General features: G+C 40.8%; 2 protein-coding genes across 5 annotated transcripts in view; both read left to right on the top strand.

Moving 5' to 3' along the window:
- Positions 1-6,358, top strand: part of FAM184A (family with sequence similarity 184 member A) — a 73,373-nt gene extending 67,015 nt beyond the window's left edge. For both annotated transcript variants that reach the window (XM_063389890.1, XM_063389889.1), the window contains 2 exons: positions 2,078-2,280; positions 3,969-6,358. In XM_063389890.1, coding sequence (XP_063245960.1) covers positions 2,078-2,280; positions 3,969-4,050 — 285 coding nt within the window. In that variant the 3' untranslated portion in view covers positions 4,051-6,358. The remainder of the gene's footprint in view (positions 1-2,077; positions 2,281-3,968) is intronic.
- A 3,542-nt stretch (positions 6,359-9,900) lies between these two features.
- The window catches only part of MCM9 (minichromosome maintenance 9 homologous recombination repair factor), a 50,706-nt gene continuing 41,579 nt past the window's right edge, over positions 9,901-19,027 (top strand). For all 3 annotated transcript variants that reach the window (XM_063389885.1, XM_063389887.1, XM_063389886.1), the window contains exons 1-4: positions 9,901-10,210; positions 13,973-14,289; positions 15,931-16,012; positions 16,943-17,143. In XM_063389885.1, the coding sequence (XP_063245955.1) occupies positions 9,901-10,210; positions 13,973-14,289; positions 15,931-16,012; positions 16,943-17,143 (910 nt within the window). The remainder of the gene's footprint in view (positions 10,211-13,972; positions 14,290-15,930; positions 16,013-16,942; positions 17,144-19,027) is intronic.

The raw sequence follows: 19,027 nt of genomic DNA, 5'->3' as shown, positions 1-19,027 counted from the left end.
TCTTGTATGCTAGAACATTCTGATCTTTCATTTCATGAGTTGTGGACTATGTTAACTTATTTTGTCAAACCTGTGTTATTAGAGAATGAATTACAAAGAAACTGAAAATCTCATTCTCTTTTCTTTTTTTGTAAGAATAAAGACAAGTTATGAGTTACTACAGGCTTTGCATATTAATGCAAAATTACAGCCATTGCAGTATGTGTTAGAGCTTCTCTAATTTCTGCAATGGATGTGTTTAGTATAGTATTACATCCTTACATCTAAAGTTTCTTAATACTTTGCATGAATTTCATGGAAACAATACACAGTTTTCTCTCTCCAGATTTGACTGCTTCAGAAGCACAGATTGTTTTATAGAGAATATTATATAAATCACAGTATTTTTCTAAGCACTTACTTACATGGATAACATACATTTTCCAGCAACGAGCCACCTGTGGAGCACACAGATTCAACTAGTTTGTTTAACACACTTTTTAATGACAGCATATATTGTCTTGCAAGTGTATTTTACATACAGTTGGTTACTTTCACCAAACTACTTCTTATTTCTTCAGCTGCTCCAGCAGACATGTATGGGACAATCTCAGTTTAATCCTTTGTGATGATCATTCACTGTGATGCTTAAAACCCACTTTTTCCTATTACAGCTTTCTGTTGAATTGTCGGGGTATTTTAATTGTGTATTGACAAACACACCCAAGAGTATGTGCCTGCAATTAGTATCATTTGCATCTGCCAGTCCTGGAGAGGTCAGGCACTGAAATCAAAGCTAGCAGAGAGCCTAAGAGAAGAAAGTGCAAACAAACAGTAGAACTCTGTCTCCAGCTGAACTCGTGCCCAGCCTCAAATAGAGCAGTTCTCCTGTTTCAGGTGGAATCCTACAGGAAAATATTATATAGAAACAACGTGAGGTTCCACTTGTCTTCCACTTTATTTAGTTCAAATATATGTAGTTAATAAGCCCTTAAGGGGTTTTTCTCCTAGCTGATTTTTAGGGTTGAATATAAATAATTGAAAGAAAGTACTTGTTACATATTCAAATAATACATAATTCATTGTATTTTTTAGCAAGGGATTTTTTTTTATTGCTCTGGGTATGTCAAAAACTCCTATTTTTGGAACTAAGGCACTTTGAATTTTAGTATTTTATTGTGGACAGGAAAAATGTGATAGAAGTGAGAAAAAGCACACCATGTCCTGTCAGACAGCCATTTAAAAGAAAAGTGATAGAATTATTTGAAACATCCTTCTGCATTAAAATATCTGTAAAAACAGTGAGGATCACTGACTTCTTTGTATGATATGTTCTAGAATGTAAAATAGAGATATAAAAATAGATTTCTTAAGTATTTTGAGTCCCTTGAAATACTATCAAGAGAAGTACAGAGTATTATTAAAAAACTATGTTCACTTGTGCCATCTGGTGTCTAGAAGTGGCAGCTGTATTAGCATCAAAGCCAGGCCTTTTCTTTGTGCAAGAAACTAGACTCCTGTACAGTAATAATTTTATCTTTAGCTGTACTGCCATAATGCTTTGCTGACTGAGAGGGGGTAATTGCTGTGAAAGAAGTGTAGGTGCTTTTCTAGGTTTCATGGTCCAGTTAGCAAAATGTGCCTCAGTGATGAAGTGAAATGTGTTGGAGAGACCCATTTTTTTATCATTTAAATTTGCTGTAATTGCATTTGATAGCAGAGCTGTTTCATGGATATAAAAAAAAGATTTAAGTAAACATGAAAGGTTTAACAGACTGAAAGGAAATTTTCCACAAGAGCGTCAATCACCAATGTTTAAATAGAATAAATGTTTCAATATAACCAAAATGTTATATTGAAAGATCATATATTCATGTGATATATTCATTGATTATTACACTAAATCATAATACCTTAATCATTTTGATTAGAAATTCAATTTTTCTGTGTAAATTGGAGGTGTTCTGGTCAAAGCAAACAGAAAACTGTCGCAATTCCTCTCCTTCAATAAAACCTCCAAACCAGCTTCTAAATTCGCCAGTGTCCTGGTCTGTCCTGGTGCAAGAAGCCTTCCTTACGTTTGTTATTTTTAATGCAGCAAAAGAAGAAGAATGATAAATCAACAAACAGGTTTGTGAGTGTCCCCAATCTAAGTGCTCTGGAATCTAGCGGAGTGGTGGGCAATGGACATCCCAACCGCCTGGACCCCATTCCTAACTCACCCATCCACGATATTGAGTTCAACAGCAGCAAACCACTACCACAGCCAATGCCACCCAAAGAGCACAAGACGTTTTTGAGGTGAGCACTGCCTCACCAATCTTTTTCTTTTTGCTTAACTTTGGAAAATTTTGCATTCTTGCTGAGCTGAATCTCACTTGCTTTATCAGCCTTTCAGAGGTACAAGTACTCTTACGGCATTTTTAATTTTTACATTATAATTATAACCTCTTTATAGTATTCCTTTTTATTGTAGACCTTGTTGAAGTGTGACATATTCTTTCACTTTTTCCTAAGCCTTGAACTTTGAAAACCTTTATAAATACCTTAACAGAATTCATGTGCTTCCAATTGTTTACATATATGAACAATTGTTTTAGATGTTTGTGTTATTTACTGATTTTCATTTAGGAATTGATACTAGCACGGAGATTTTTTTATTTAGTATTATGTGATAAAGATTTTTATTTAAGAAAATTATTTTCTGTGCTAGGTGAATGTTTTGTGTTTCCTCTCTCCTCACCTATATGAAATTGTTTCATAGGAGTAACCTTACTACAGCAACAGGAAATGTACAGGCTTGGGTACTTAATGCTGAGCTTCCAGTAATCAAAACCAGCATTAAAGTCTCACGTAATTCTCTCAAAAAATAATCTACTGAATTGAATAACTTAAAAATGGCATTTTAGAGGCAGGATTTTAATATTTTATCTTAATATGCCCACATATTAAATGCACTGAGGTACTGTACTTTGTATCTGTAGGTGCTGATCTCTTACCTCTAAGTTGCCAACTTAAAGCGAACATCATCACTGGTTTCACACCTAGTTGTCTGCTCTGTCCTTTGGTTTAGTGCAAAAGATCACATACCTAGCAATTGCTAATTGTAAAAGGAAACAAATAATAGAATCTAGAATAGATAAGGGAAAACAATATTTTTCAAGAAAACCTTTAAAAAAAAAAAAAAAAGTACTGTTGCTATTTTTTTCCTGTGCATGTTATGTGCATGAATATGCTCAGGTACTGATAAACATGCATGTGCATGACCCTATGGACTGTGATCCAAATTGTTTTGTGCTCTGTATTATCCTATAGTAGAGATTATTTTATTACCAATTTTTATTGATAAAGGAACTTGTGTAATTGAATTTAAATTATTCTTTCCTTCTCATTTGGTGAGAATGAGGAGCCAAATGCTGTTTGCAGCACAGCAGTTTATTTTTTCTAGTATCTTGGCGTATTTTAAGTGTGTGCATGAACAATTGCAAGTGATATTTGTGACAGGTATTAATTATTACAGAAGTGTGTATTTCTGTTCAGTTGCCAACCAGTCTTTGTGAGCACATGTCTACAAATATGATGTTAGCATCATATTTTTCAAATTTGACTTTACCACAGGAAAAGGATGCTAAAAGAGGACCTTCTACAGTCATGCTTTTCCAAGAAAACTCTTTTTATTCTTCCTGAAAACTACAGCTATTTATGAGATTTAAAATGGTCTTTTCCAAAATATTATTTGCCCACCCTGTAATGTGGCTTCTGAACTGACTTGTGCTGCTGATGCTCTCCAATGGAGTGGATGATCACAGATTCTGTAGGGAGACATTAAATCACAATTAAATCCTAAGGCACACTGATAATTAATCCAAGGAAAAACAGACTGTGTTCCTTACTGAATATTCTCTGTGGCTTTTTTTTTTCCCCTAACAGTTGTACTTTTCACGTAGTTGTAGGATAATTGTTTGTTTTTTTTCTTTCTGTGAATTTAGCCCTCCTCAGACTGATGCCTCACCAGTGGCTTCACCAGACCCACAACGCCAGGAGTGGTTTGCCCGATACTTTACGTTCTGAGAGATGATTTGTTTTTGTGGCACAGCGTGATGTGGACTGTTTATAAGAGCATGACCTTAAGTAAACCCTCATGTGAAAAAGCTTTCCTGTAATTTGTCAAACACTGTGAATGAGAAAGTATTCGTCTTTCTGATTTGAAACTGCACTGTATTTCATGTTATATTTGTTGGAATCACCTGACATGGTACTATACAATATGTGTAATTATAACTATTATTTTTATTTAAAATGGAAGAATCTTTAAACTTTGTAATTACTACATAATAAATTTTGGTAGAACAAACAATGCTTTCCCCCTTTTTCCTATAAATGTGTTTTCTTTGGTTTCAGGTAAGGCTTTTCCCCCCAAATAACATAATTGCATGGTTACTATAAATACAACTTGAATTGTAAAAGGAAAAATATATATCTCTCACTCTCTCCAATTTGGGTGGGATATGTTTAATGCATCCCAGATCTGTTACTCTGTAGAAGTTTGAAAACCTTCTCTGGTTACCATTTAAAGGGAAGAGTGCTAAATAAAACTAGTCTAGCAGCTGGCCTTCAGAGCAGATGGATTCTGATAGGAGATGAAAAAAGCCACAAACCAGGAGCTGTTCCTTGGGGAGGGGAGTTGACTCCTCACCTATTGCTTATGAGACTTCACCATCTAGTTATAGGCAAAGATTTTATCAGTGAATTTAAGCAGAAACTGTTCCCACAGGTTCTATATTTCTTTTATGAATATTAACAAAAAGAAATGCTTGAAATATTTAGAAAACTGTTCTAGGTATCTCTGTGTAAATCAAGAATCTACATTTTGAGCATATAGTCTTGCTTTGGATAAAATTCATATCTGAAGTGAAAAAAAGCCACAAACAAACAAAAAACAACTACACAACTTTTTCCCATTAATACATACTACAGATGCAGATCTTTCATTAGAACTTAGTTACCTCCCCTTGTCTATATTAATTCTTTTTCTTTTTCTTAAACAGATATGTGAAACTGTTTTTCAGCTAGTGAGCATGATTCCCAATCTGTACCTTTCATGATGTCAGTGTTGCTCAAGAAATTTGTTGCAGCATAGAGAAAACCAGAGCTTGTCTTTTTTATATTTTTTCATTCAAAGATTACCACAGATTAACTCACACTGGTAGTCTCAGGGAGAATATTGTCTTTGTTTTATGAATGTATTTCTAAGCTGAATCTCTTATCTTTTAAAAGCAGGAAAAAAATATGTTTGAGTTATTTGAATAAGGTTCTAGTTAGCATATACAAAGGTCTTGAACTTTAATATTTCATCTAAAGCCCTAACTGCATCCTTTTTTTGCTATATGCACAAAGGTAAATACCCAGATGAAGATACTTGCTAATTACAATGAGTTTTATATGTACTATATGTATAAATGAAAAATTTGTATGTTTTCATATAAACAATATAAAAATCTTCTAAATGCACATTTAAAAACTTCTATCATATAATTCACCTTGAAAACACCACTGAAAGCTGTATTCTGGTGATGCTGCTATGGATTAAAAATGTATACATCAGATTTTCTGTAGCTGGTGGACTCAACTGTAGGTATATGCAACTTTTTAATTTTAGAAGAAAGCCATATTGGGCAAAATGTCAGATTTCTTGGCTGTTACCCAAAATAAAATTCACTAGATCATTTTGTTACAATGTTCTGAAGTGAGTGTTGTGTATTTTTTCTTGCATGCTTTGCAAGGGATCAGCTGCCTTCTCCCATCCTCAACTTCATTTGTGCATTCTCACATATGGAATGGATAACTGAGCAGGAATAGGAAGATAGTGATCCCTACATTTACCTATTCAGTGAAAGATGTGCTCATTGGTTTTTTACTAGTAGGTATCTGAATGTTAAGAAGCACTCAGTTACCATGTCTGCCACAGTCAGCAGTTGTACCCCTGCCTTATCAGTCTCCCCAAACCAAAAACCAGACAAAAAAAAAAAGTCCCCAAACCAACTAAAAATAAAATTCCCCAAAATCAACCAGAGGAAACTAGAAAAAATTCTATTTTCTACCAAATGACATTCGAGTACTCTGTAAAATATATTCATAAAAGAAGTCAGTATCTGGCTTTTGGGATTAAAGGACTTGTGTGATGACTGCCATTGTGTTCCTGATCTTTGCAGTATCTGGTATTCTGGAAAAAGCTAAAAGTGCACAGATTCATGAGTTCAGAGGCAGCCTCTGCCTTGGCTGCCAAGAGACATGGTCTGGAGCCCCAGTTTTACAGCCACATGAACTTCCAGCCATATTGGTGCTGCCTGGTCTGAATATTTCCCTAACCTGTGGGATCTGTGAGCCCTTCTCAGCTCTTGTAGCCTTGCTGGCAGTGTCCAAATTGCACAGTGCCATCACTATGACCACAGTATTAATGGGCAGTTCTTGTACTCTGCTGGAACAAACCCAGATTGAGGGCACACACTGTATTCTGTAAAACCGAAAAACAGAGCAGTTTTAACTCTTTGTCTTCATTATCACAAAAGACTATCAGGAGGGATCTGAAAGCAAAAATAGTAATATTGGTTTATGTAAGAAAGCCATTATTCCAAGTGGAAAGCAGAGCCAAACCAGGCAAGTGTTCCAAGCCCAGGACAAGAGAGGTTTTTGGGCTGGTAACTGCCACCACTGTCTCCATCCACTCAAGAAGCAGTCACTTTTCCCTGTCCCATTTTGCACCATGATTTCAAAAGAGGCTGTCTCATGGATTTTTGAAAGGGCCTAACACATTTTTGATAACTTCTTGTTGAGTAAACACTTCTTCATTACTCAGCTAAGCACATAACAGTTACTGTTAGATAATAGTAAGTTGATCAATAACTTGAGTTTTTTCTTGTAGGAACCACTACCTGATCATAGCCTTGACATACCAACATCTACTACTTGCTCTGTAGTTGAAAAATCAGCTTCCCCAGTTGCAGGCATCTGCACTGTTTTTCATAGTGCTGCACTGGTTGTTTAGTCTACAAATGCACATAGACACCTGCAGGAATTCACAGAGGTGACAGCTCTGCCATACCAGAAGCCAGATACCTGTGCTAACAAATGTGTAGCAATAACTGTGTCTCATCATTAGAAAACAGCAGCGTGGTTTTGTACCTTGCAAAACCAGCACTATAAACTGATTAAAGCTGACACTGAAAGCATATGCCAGAGAAAGGGCTTGTTTTGAATTTTCATAGTGATCCATTTACATTTTAAGTGCAGATCTCACCAGTGCCTTTGCAGGTGTATCTATTAAATTGGTTACAACAGGACCATTTTATAAAACAAAATGTATTTTTTCTTCTAGAGACATAGCTAGGGGTTAAAACACTTTGTCTTTATAATCCTGGTGAAGTGGTCGTTTGCTGGAAACACTGTTTCCTTCAGGTGAGGCTTTAAGCAACAAGGATCCTGAAATTTGTGTTTGCAAACAATGCAGGAGAGGTAACTCAAGTTCCATCCACTGATTCACCAGACAGGAGTCCTGTGCAGAAATCCTTCTGATAGCATGTGGAGTAGCAATACAGGGAAATCTGATTTGTGATTTAAAGCACCTGTAAAGTTCCACACAAATTTCTTCCCCAAATGTTCCAAGGCCATTCCTTTCTTTGCTGGCCAAACACTCTTCAGATGAACTCACAGGTAGTAAGATAATACAGTCAAGAGGTGAAGTAACAACAGCAGCGTTCTTATTCATTAGAACCACATTTAAATAGGACTGGGAGGAAAAAACCCCACCATGCTAGACATTAAAATTAATCATCTTAGTTTTATTAAGGCACTAGTTACTATACATATTAAAGCCATATAATAACTTGATAATTAGGCATCTAAAGGATATTACTTTTGTTTGAAAAGTGTTGATTTTCCCCTCCACCAACTGTAAAATTTTGTAGTAAAATACTAACTGTGTACATTTCTTTTGGTACATTTTTATTACAGAACTATTAGTGTTATTGTAGTACACTTTTTGGTTAAGATCTTACACGTGCTGTGATTTTTGTTTTGATTGCCTATCAAGAATTCATCATTAATACAGGCTAACAATGGGAGGCCCTGGGAGTGAGAAGCTCAATGGAGAAAAGTTTTTAGATGGCTCAACACTTTGAAATGATGGGGACCTTAAGCTATACTCTGTGATATAACAAGACTTGAATGGATGTATGAAAAAGATTCAAATATCTTTTCAGAGGTACCAAGAAAATACACAAGTAAAACAGGAGACAATCGTTGCGACCCTCAGAAGGGCAACATGTTTCTACCTAACCTGTCACTCCCTTCCTGTCCCCACACCTCCACGCACACTTCTTTCTCTGTTTCTTTTCTCTTTTTTTCTATTTGCCTCTTTTACTATTACATGAAATACATCAAATTTTTTGCACCAACATTTAACCTGCTTTGGTTTTAATCATGTTTTTTGGGTATATTTTGAGCCTTCAAAGTTCTTTCCATTTTATATACAGAGACTTAGTTTTCTTTGCTGTTCTGGATTTAAACTGGATCGTAACAGCCTAGAACACGATTTTGATACAGAATTAGCTAAAACCCAAAATATTTCAAATAATATTTCAAGTGATTGTAGAGCATGTCACTGGGTTGTTATACACAGGGAAAAAATACAGATAAGAAACTATTCAAAATACCACACTGTAAATTCTGGGCAAAAGCGAAAGCTTTAGAGCCTGCAGCAAGCCCTATTTTTGGTTACATTAAGAAGAAAATCCCCAGACTCCTCATGAAACTCCTCATGTTATGCCCTCATGAAGAAGGGGGAAGTGGCTAGTTTGTCGTGCAGCTCTCTCCAAATTTAGACTTCGAGGTGTAACCCCCGGGGGTGGAGAGGGAACGTGTAGGAAACAACTTCAGCTGCCTCGGGGCTACCCCTGCCCAGAGCCGCCTTTCCTCCCGCCTCGCCATCCTCCACTGCAGGAGCAGCGTCTCTCTCCGCGGGGTGCAGAGAGCGGCAGCGCTGCACGGAGCACCCCCAGGCGGATCGAGCAGCCGGGGTATCCCTGTGCCCACGGAGCGCCCCGGTGCCGGCCTTGCCGCGGCCCGCCTGCTCCCGGGAGGGCCGGTTCTCCCGTGGGAAGCGGCCCGGCACCCCGGCCGGCCCCGGCGGCTCTCCACCGCCCCGCCCCGCTCAGGGCCCGCCGTGGAGCGGCGCGGAGGGGCGGGGACGGAGCCGCTCCTCCCGCCGGGTGAGGGAGCTGCGGCCGCTGCCTCGGCGCGGCGGGAACCGGCGGGAGCGGGGCGGCCCCGCTGCAGGTACCGCGTGGAGCGGGGCGGCCGCGGCGCGCTGCCCGCCTCGCCCGGCGGGTGCCGGGAGCGCAGCGCGCCCCTCGCTGCCCGGTGCTCAGGCGGGACGGGACGCGCTTGGGGCAGCGCCCGCCCGGCCGCCTTCAAAACTTGCCGTGCTGGAGGCGGCCGGAGCGGGAGCGGGAGGGCCGGGTAAGCGCTGTGGCAGCCGCCTGCCCTCATCGCCTGCACAGCAAGGGGGAAGAGAGCCCGGCTTCGCTTCTGCCCCTACCGGGGAGGAGCGTCCCGCCCGCTCCCCGCCTACCCCGGCGGGAGGGCGGCTCCGGCTGGCGGGGCGGGCCGGGCCGGCTTGGCGGGAGCCGTGCCTGAGGGGCGGCGGGGCTCGGCCCGGCTCTGGTGCCTGGCGCGGCCCCGGTGCCGGGCAGCGGCGGCGCGGAGGTTTCCGTGCCCGAGCTCAGGAGCCGCGCCCCGCCCCGCCTGGCCGGCTCCTCGATGGGCTTTTCCCAGGGAAAGCCAAAGTTTCCCGCCCGCGCTCGGCCGTAGCGGGAAGCGCCGCCGTGTGAGCGCCTCCCGCGCCGTGCCCCGCGCAGGGACACCATGGTGCTGAGCGCGGAGCAGGTGAGCCTCATCGGGCAGGTGTTCGAGTCCTACGTGCTGGAGCACCACAGGGACGACATCCTGGGCATCCTGAGGGAGGCGGACGAGCAGGCGCACTACCCCGTCGTCGTCGACGCCTTGACGCTCTTTGAGACCAACATGGAGATCGGCGAGTATTTCAACGCCTTCCCCGGCGAGGTGCTCCCGATCCTGGACAGCGCGCTGCGCCGGGCCGCGCTGGCGGCGCTGCAGGACAGCGCGGAGCCCGCACAGCTCAGCCTCAAGCACAACCTCCACGCCAGGGTCTCGGGTGAGTGGCGGCGCCTCCCAGCCGGGACTGCCAACATTTGTTGGCTCTTGAGGGAAACTGACAGAATTTCCGTACTCTGTAGCAAACTGTTGGGGCGCCATGGAATGAGCGAGTTTAATTCCTGCCGTTTCAGTGTTTGAAGCACTAGGGAATCCTTAGCGTTTATTAAGCAGCAAAGGACACGTGCAAACACATGGATGTGTGGAGACAAACGCCCAAAAGAAAAGCTGTGACCTTCCCCGCTGCCCTGCGTGCAGGGGTTGGTGCCTCTCGCTGGGTCAGTTTTTACACCAAAGCCTTTCAAAGGCAAAGACTCCTCAAAGCAACAGCTGGCCTTACATTATTTCCTTTAGACAGAAGGTGTAGAGAGAAGAAAGAGAAAGAAGGGAAAAAAACCTGGAAATAAGTTTTAGGAGAAGGTAGTTCCTAAGTTTTACTGCAGGTTGACTCCCCTGTGGTGCCAGTTGGCTCACAGTCCATATTGGCTCCAGCCATCTTGCAGAAGAGGCAGAGTCTAAATTTTGAGTTGTCGTGTAACAATTTCATCCCAAACTGTTGAATTTTATGCTTAACTGTTATAAAATTGCTTGTTATAAAATTGGATGAACTGTTGGAAGGTATGATCATTAGTGGAGGATTCAGTAATTTTTTCACTGCAAGATGATATATCATTATGCCTTCTTATTGGGAAATTTTTAGTAGCTTTGAGGTCTGGTAAATGTGGAGTGCAGGTTCTGGGTTTGGAATGTCTTTTTTGCCTGTTGTGGGAAACCGTGTCAGCAGTGGCACTGTCCCTTCTGGTCATCTGATCATAGCAATTTAGAGCAATAGTCTGCAAAGCAGAGAGCTGGCAGCCTGTGTTTCCCTTCCCTGCCCTGTTGTGGAGTGGCTTATGGTCCTTCAGTCTTTTGGCAGCTTGAATTTGGATAAATCACAGTTGTTAAATAGGCCTGTGTTTCATTCCAGTGAGTTTCCATTAAAAAGTTGGAATGACAACACATACGTCAGGATATTTACCCTGTGGTATTCAGGTGCTGAGGAGCTTGTACAGCTGCTGAGTATGTGAGGTAATGGGATGGCCTCTGTGCTGGACTGAAATTTGACCTCGGGCACCTTCCTGTACTACGCAAACTTTCCTCCTAGTGTTCTGAGATGCATTGACATCATTCAGGGCTTCAGCATGAAAAAAGACTCCAAGTATGATTATTTGAAAAGCTGCCTGGAAGTATTAGAAGGAATACAGCAAGGAGAGATAATCTCTGCATGAGTAGCGGTGTCTTTAGGACATTCCTTTTCCTCTTATCAGCCTCTTGCTGGAGCAGATCATTCCTCCCACAGTGATGTTTTGTCTAAATATTCCCTTATCAACCTGCAGCAAAATTAGCCCCCTCGATCAAACAGTTGTAATAACTGATAGAAGCAAGCCTGACTGATTACTGACAGAAGAATTCAGTCAGCAGACTCACAGATAATTCTATCCCTAAGCTAGAGAGGAGTTGGTGAAAAACAGGGAGATCCTGCGGAGATCCAAGTGGATCAAAATAACATCTGTCCACAGAATTTGGTTAATGTTCTGTACCACCGAAAGGCTCACTGCAGAAGAAACAAAAGAAATAACCTAAATTTTCTGTAGCCTTTATTCCACCCACATTTTCCCATGATACTGATACTTTTGCAGTGGATGCTGAGTTCTGATTACCTTCAGGATTCTCATCTTGGAGTGCCACTTCCCATTCCCATGTCAGATAAGGAAGGAATGAGAAGGTGGTGCACTATTCCCTGTGGAAGCAGCAGGCAACTACCAGGAGTGTGGGTGATGGTATCTGTGTGTCAGGCTTGGAATTCAGTGAGGAAAAGTGATTTTGCATATACCAGGTGTAAGAAACAAACTCAATACCTTCTACCAGTATGGACAGGGCTTCTAGGGCTTCAGAAAAGGATTAGTGTGGATATGCAGTAATTAATAATGCATAATTACCCTGAGTTTGCTGAAGAAAGTAAAAGATAAAGTTCTTTGTCTGAATTTCAGCATTGTAGGAATTTGATTGTATAGCTTCTGCTTTTTGCTACAAATCCATGAAATGATTTTTCCTTGCTTATCATTAGCCTGAGCACCACTGTGTCTGTTTCTGAAGGCCAAGCTGCTTCTGATATTTTCTAATAGCTTTTTTGTGACTAATACAGAGCAGTTGATTCAAAGAGGCACACGCTCAGTTAAAGAGTTTGTCAAACAGTCTAGCATGATCAGAATGAAGGCTCTTTTTGTCACATTTAGGCTCTTGTCTCCAAAATTCACAGAGATGATCGTCATATATCCTGCCAGCAGTGCTGCAGCTCTCTCTAGTGTAAGATGTGATGCATTTTGCAAAGCTCTTTCAGAGGCAGCAATACTGAACTAAGAAAAAAATGCCAAAACAGGTGGAGAAATAACGGATTTTTTTCCCCTGAACTGACTAGAAATGCAAATCTGTGGTAGAATGAAAATTTCAACAGGCTCGGTAGAACATTTAAATGGCTTTATTAGAGTCAAACAGAAAAAAATGTTTGCAGTTTTACAAAATACTTCCTTTTCCTGATTATTTAATTCTACTTTTTCTATTTTATTCTCTTACCTTTTAAAATTATTTTAATAGTTAAAAAACATTTCTTTTTAACAAAAGCAGAAGGTCAAGTGTTGCTTAAAAGCATCAAACTGGAATGTTTCTACATGGCTGAAATAAGGAATTTGAGTTTGAAAACACTGAAATAAATATGACATCTTTTTTTGTTTAGCAGCCAAAGCCACTGAGATTTGACCTAAACGCACAAATAGTTTCAGTCCCCTTAGAAACATAATTTCCTGGCAGATTTGTAGTTTTACATCTCTGTTTCCTAGCTCTATTTTGGAAATAAAGCTAAAAAATTAATTTAAGTGTATAATTATTAGTATCTTGTAGCTTATGACTAATTTCTGAATAGGCAATATTTTGCTCAGGTGAGCTTTTCAAGACCATTTCTTTTTATAAAGACTTTGTAGGTTGTTGAGATTAATCTTCTGAGTATTTCAGCCACTCTGGTGATTTCAGCCACGTGCTGGGTGAACACTGGAGCGGGATCGGCACATGACTGAACTGGCTGCTGGGGTGGAATTAAAGGAGAGCAAGTGGAAAGTGTCCTGTCACTATGCATTTGAATGTACAAGTGAATTTGCTTTGGCTGTGTTCATAACCCCTTTACATTCTTTTTATGCTGTCTTCCTCGTGCTGGAGGTTTACTGGTATACAGTGTGGATTTAAGGTCAAATGCTCTCTGACTGTGAGTTTGTTTAGGCTTGAGAATCCACCCAAGATTAGGACCTACAAGATTAACTGTGGGAATAACACTGAGCCACAATTGGAATAACTAAAAAATTGTCATTCAGATAAACCAGCTGTAGAATAAATGGCATCTCCAAAAAGAACATCTGAATTAATACAGATATCAGGAACATCAGGATCTGTTTCTGTGAATGGAAACTGTTCATGACTATTCACCCCCTAGAGTGGGAGAATAAAATGGCAACATTTTCAGCTAGTGCTCAGTGTCTGATGGTTTCCACCATCTGAGAACAATGAATCAGATTTATGATACAACAGATGAATAGCTAAATCGTGTTTATGAAACAGTAATAACAATGGCTACTGTTCATATGTCTGGCATGTTTTCCAGGCTTTCTGTTTAACTGCGTTGTAAGTCCTTGTTTGATAGGCACAGCCTTATGCTGCACATCTTTTTGTCTGACAGGTTTGCCTGTTTGCCCGGAGTTGACTCGAGAGCACATTCCTAAATCCAAGGACGTGGGGCACTTCTTGTCTGTTACTGGGACTGTCATTCGAACCAGTTCGGTGAAGGTGTTGGAGTTTGAGCGGAGTTACATCTGCAACAAGTGCAAGCACGTGTTCGTCGTCAAGGCCGACTTCGAGCAGTACTACGCGTTCTGTCGTCCAGCAGCCTGTCTCAATGAAGAGGGCTGCAGCTCAACCAAGTTCACGTGTCTCTCTGGAACAACCTCTTCTCCTACCTGCTGCAGGGACTATCAAGAAATCAAAATTCAGGAACAGGTAAGGAAAAAAAATAAACATAGACAAAAGAGGAAGGTATGAAAGTATAGATGTCCACCGTTGTTTAAAACAAATGCCAGAGAAGACCTAAGGAAGATAGACAACCCATTGGTCAGAGATTTCCAGCCAAAGAGTTAAAAATTAAGCCAACATGTAGACCAGACTTCTGTTATTGGGTAATTCCATTCAATATTGTACAAAACACCAGTGGTCAGTGAATAAATGAAATTTCCATAGATGAAATTCCATTCCATGTTGAATCCCTGTAACACCAAGTGTGCATTGATTTTCTAAGCACTTCCTGTGTGTGATGCTGATTTCAACACTGCTTCTGAGGACTAAAGCTAGCCCATTGTTTGCCAGGGCCAGCTGTAGCTGGTCAGTACATGCTGTCTGCCAATGTTCTTCCCTTCAGCCAATATTGAACTCAGCAATTACTGCATATGTGATCCTTACAGAACCTGCATGCAGAATTGGCGTTTGTTTTCTAAGGTAGCCCTGGGTGGAGGTACAGACAGGGTGGAGGAGAAATGTATGAAGTTAGAAATTAGGGTCTTAAAAGTTCAGAATACCAAAAAAAAGTAAGGGAATAAAACTTTCTAGGAAGTAAGCCCTATATTACATGAATATATAATAATTGTTTCTGATGTATGGGAAATCTCTATAACTGATATTTTGTAATACTGTGTAACACACAGATCTGGCTGGTAGGAAGGATTTTCAGCAACATGGGCTTACTAAAAACTGTACAGTTAAACTAGAGCGAATTTCCCTTGTGTTTCCTACTGAGCTCTGCAAATAACTGTGCATGTGCTATCAGGACTGACAGTGATGTGAACTGCCTGTGGCCATTTAGATTATACACAAGGGTGAATTAACCTTCCTAGGCACCAGAGAGTGAATACATTTAGAATTCTAGCATGTATGACCTGTGCTGCAGAATGAAAAGATACTTCTGATGTTGTTCTTGTGCAGTGGATGCTCTCAAAACTATTGCAAGCTCTAAGTGTAAATGGAAAGATTGCTGGTTGGAACTGTGACAAGATTGCACAGACCTTGCCCGCCCTGGAGAAAAGAAAAACAATTACAGGAGTTACTGGCACATTTGTCAATGTATATTTGGGGTTTCCTCTTTTTGATTTAATCTTTGACACCTAGGTGTAAACCTAATCTCAAACTGTCAAGTCATGGTTAAATACCAGAAAAATGCAGAGAATATTCTCTCGGTACCTACTTCAGTGAAGAGTTATCTAACCTATGCACATGATTCAGTACCCAAAGTCAACTTTACATAGTGAGGAAGTATCTAGTAATAACTCAAATTATAATTAAAAAAAAGATCAGGTCTTTTAAATGACCTCTTTTAGTGAGTTTTCTTCAGCAAGATACTGAAATCACATAAGATCTCCCAGCACTGAGCAACTTCTGCTGATTTAATACCCAATCCCATTTCCATTAAAATCAGCATTAAACTTTCATTGTTAAGTTCAGGGCAGCATTGACATCCTTACTGTAAGTTTTGTGATAAAAAGCAAAGGCAGACCTCAGTTCCAGGAAAGGACTGTAGGCCAGAGCAGCTGTAAATCAAAGGCTTTTGAAAGGTGCAGATTTAAAGAAGTGCTTTTCCTCCCCATCACCTAGGTTCAGAGGCTGTCTGTTGGAAGCATCCCTCGTTGCATGGTGGTCGTTCTGGAAGATGATTTGGTGGACAGCTGCAAGTCTGGTGAGGATATGGCATGAATTACCTGCGTTTGTACCCACAAGCATTCTTAATTTTCCATTTGAGATGAATCTCTGTCGAGTGGCTGTCAGTGTGGGGGGCTCCAGAATGAGGTGTGTTCATCTGTCACGCTGCTCTTTCAGGCTGAACATCAGCCTGGCAGCTGATGATCGTTGTAGGAAATGTCAGGCACCCCCGGGTTACATCTTGACTGTTTGACAGATCAGTTTCAACAAGTAACGTGTTGTGACATACAGAAAGTACATTAAATCGTGTTGGTGTAGAACGCCAGACCTTCCCAGAGATCGGGTTACACAGCGTGAGGTGCCCCTCCATAGGTCCGGGGAGCCAGGAAACCTGACCTCCTGTCTAAGGAGTTCTGCAGGTGGAAAGAGCTACTTGGCACTCAGAGGAGAGGCTAATTGGCAGAAGGATGAATGAAGAGTAGACTAAAAATACTCAGATAGGCACATTTCCACAAGAAATTAATTTGTGGTTGTACTTTCTCAGAAGAACACTCTTCTCAGAATGTTAACAAGTGTTTCTGGGCTCATCACAAAGGTTACCAGAAGCCAAATAAGTTTTGACTTTTTTTTGTGTAATCAGTCTAATTGAAAGAGCTTCTACAGTTTACCAGGAATTCTTCTCTTCTAAAAGAGGAGGCAAGCAGAGCTATATCTTTAAGACTTCACCTCCCTTAAATGGAGGTGGAAAGATATTACAACTTCCTACCACAGATTTAAGCAGTCTACCTTGTTTTTATTTAATATTTCCAGTTACTGCAGGAAGTTTTTCTTTTTGTTGTTTGATTTTTTTTTATTGATCCTTATTAACACAGGATCTAGATCACATTATTGTGCATTACAGCTAGCTGAAGTGTCTGCATGTCTCAAGTCAGATGTTGTTTTACTAATTTTTTGTTGTTACCTTCAGGAGATGACATCACAGTGTATGGAGTGGTAATGCAGAGGTGGAAACCTTTCCACGAGGGTGCACGCTGTGACTTGGAGCTTGTTTTAAAAGCCAACTATGTTAAAGTGAACAATGAGCAGCTAGCAGGGGTTGTAATTGATGAAGAAGTTCGCAAGGAATTTGAAGACTTCTGGGAAAGGCATAGGAATGATCCCTTAGCAGGTTAGTAGTTACAAGCTTTTAAGTAGGGCACTTGATTGTACAGAGATGAAATTAGGAGTGACAATACAGTGACTGAACACATTTTCCCCCCGTTATCCTATCTCATTGCCCATTCATCAAGAATATATTTTTTCCACTACAAGAATGTGAAATTCTTACTTAATTATTGCTGGGGTGGGGGTGGAAGGAATTACCAAACCTCCTGCATTGATCTCCATTCTTTGAGCTTTCTATTCAAGTCTTTCTTGGAACATTTATTGACAGGAAATGAGAAATAATGTAAGTATCAGAGGGGGGGAAAAAAAAAAAGAGAAATGTTTTATAATCAAGAAAGAAGAAGCATGCTTCTTAGAAGAAATAGGGTGGACCAGATCTGCTTTTAGTCTGCACAGCTGTTGCCTCTGGGGTAAGAGAGCTGACACAATGTCTCTGCATCCCAAATTAAGCTCTGAATCTTTACCATAGGGATTAGCACATCCTATCTGTAACATAACTCTTGGATGCTGAGGCCCTTAAGTTAGGTGCAGGGGAGCCTCCCAATTTACAGTGGCTTCCAGAACAGTCAGAACAGTGTTCACTATGCTGGGTCCTAAACTGACCACAAGCCACCGTCAACCACCTTGGAATTACCAGAAGTTTGGTCTGTAACTCTGTTCTTCTCCATAATCTGAGTGCCTTCTCCTCAACTCTGCAGAAGCTCAGTGATTCTTTAGGGTCTCCCTCCCTGAACTTTATTAGGCTGGCACGCGGCCATGTAAAACCCTGGAAAAGGTTTAGCCTTTCTTCTTTCAAGACAAACAGGAGGAAAAGCAGGTGAGAACTTACGTCAAATGAGCCTGCTCACAATAAGAAAGTGCAGATCCTGTCAGTGTCAAAGATCCTTCAGAACTGCATTTCCTGGAAAGCAATTTAATTACTAGCTTCCTGCTGTTTGGAATGATAACCTGGTCCACCCTATTTCTTCCTTCTGCTGTTTGGAATGAGAATATTTCTTATCACTCTCGTTGGAACCGTTCAGAAATTAACTCAGGATCTTCTTTGAAGGTTCCTTTTAATCTTTCATTCTCGGGACAATTTTTGGAAGCCTGCAGGGAGCAATTTGATTTTATGTAATATTACCCTTTCTGAATAAATAAATATGAAGTGGCTATAAGAAAGTTGTGGTGGAAATTAGGACTCTGACTGCCCAAGATGTCTGTTTCAGGCTGTTTGTCTGAATTTGAGTTGAAATTGAGGGCAGAGGTCAAATCTGACTAAGGAGTCTGAGGCCACAAAATGTGTGTACCTGTACTGTTTTTCAAGAGATAATGATAGCTGCTACTGCATTTTATGTCAGTTACTTAATGATGCTAACTCCTAACTGTGGAGTTCAATCGTGAACTGTGCGTGGCTGAACAATGTTCTTAAAATTTCACTTTTGGATAGACAAAGATGTGTTAATTCCTTCAGAAGACCTCCAAATGAAACACATGTGCCTTAAATCATCCATTAGGTGCCCATATTTTGGCAGTACCACGTACTTGCATCTAGATTTAAAACATGAAGTTAAGCTCTCCAAATGGGTCACTGTCTTTATTCCCTAGCAATGGAAGTAACACATGGCATATAACCTGAGACCCCTTATGTGCTGGTAGTGTCAGAATCTCAAAGGACAGAATTAATCCTGTTACATATCTTCCACACCATCAGCATTTTCAGAGCAGATTGAAATATTCTGCTGCTGGAAAGAGACTATGTAGGGAGGAGGAGAGGGACCTGTGACACAGAAGGATCAAAGGAAGGTAACAATGAGGGAATCAGCACACTATGTGTGCACAGGTTTAAGGCAAAATAAGTATTAGAAGTTTTCTTAAATGTACAACACACCAGTTTTCAAGGGGACAT

This window comes from Prinia subflava, chromosome 2 (assembly GCF_021018805.1).
Source record: "Prinia subflava isolate CZ2003 ecotype Zambia chromosome 2, Cam_Psub_1.2, whole genome shotgun sequence".
NCBI lineage: Eukaryota > Metazoa > Chordata > Aves > Passeriformes > Cisticolidae > Prinia > Prinia subflava.
This window is presented reverse-complemented; position numbering and strand designations above follow the sequence as displayed.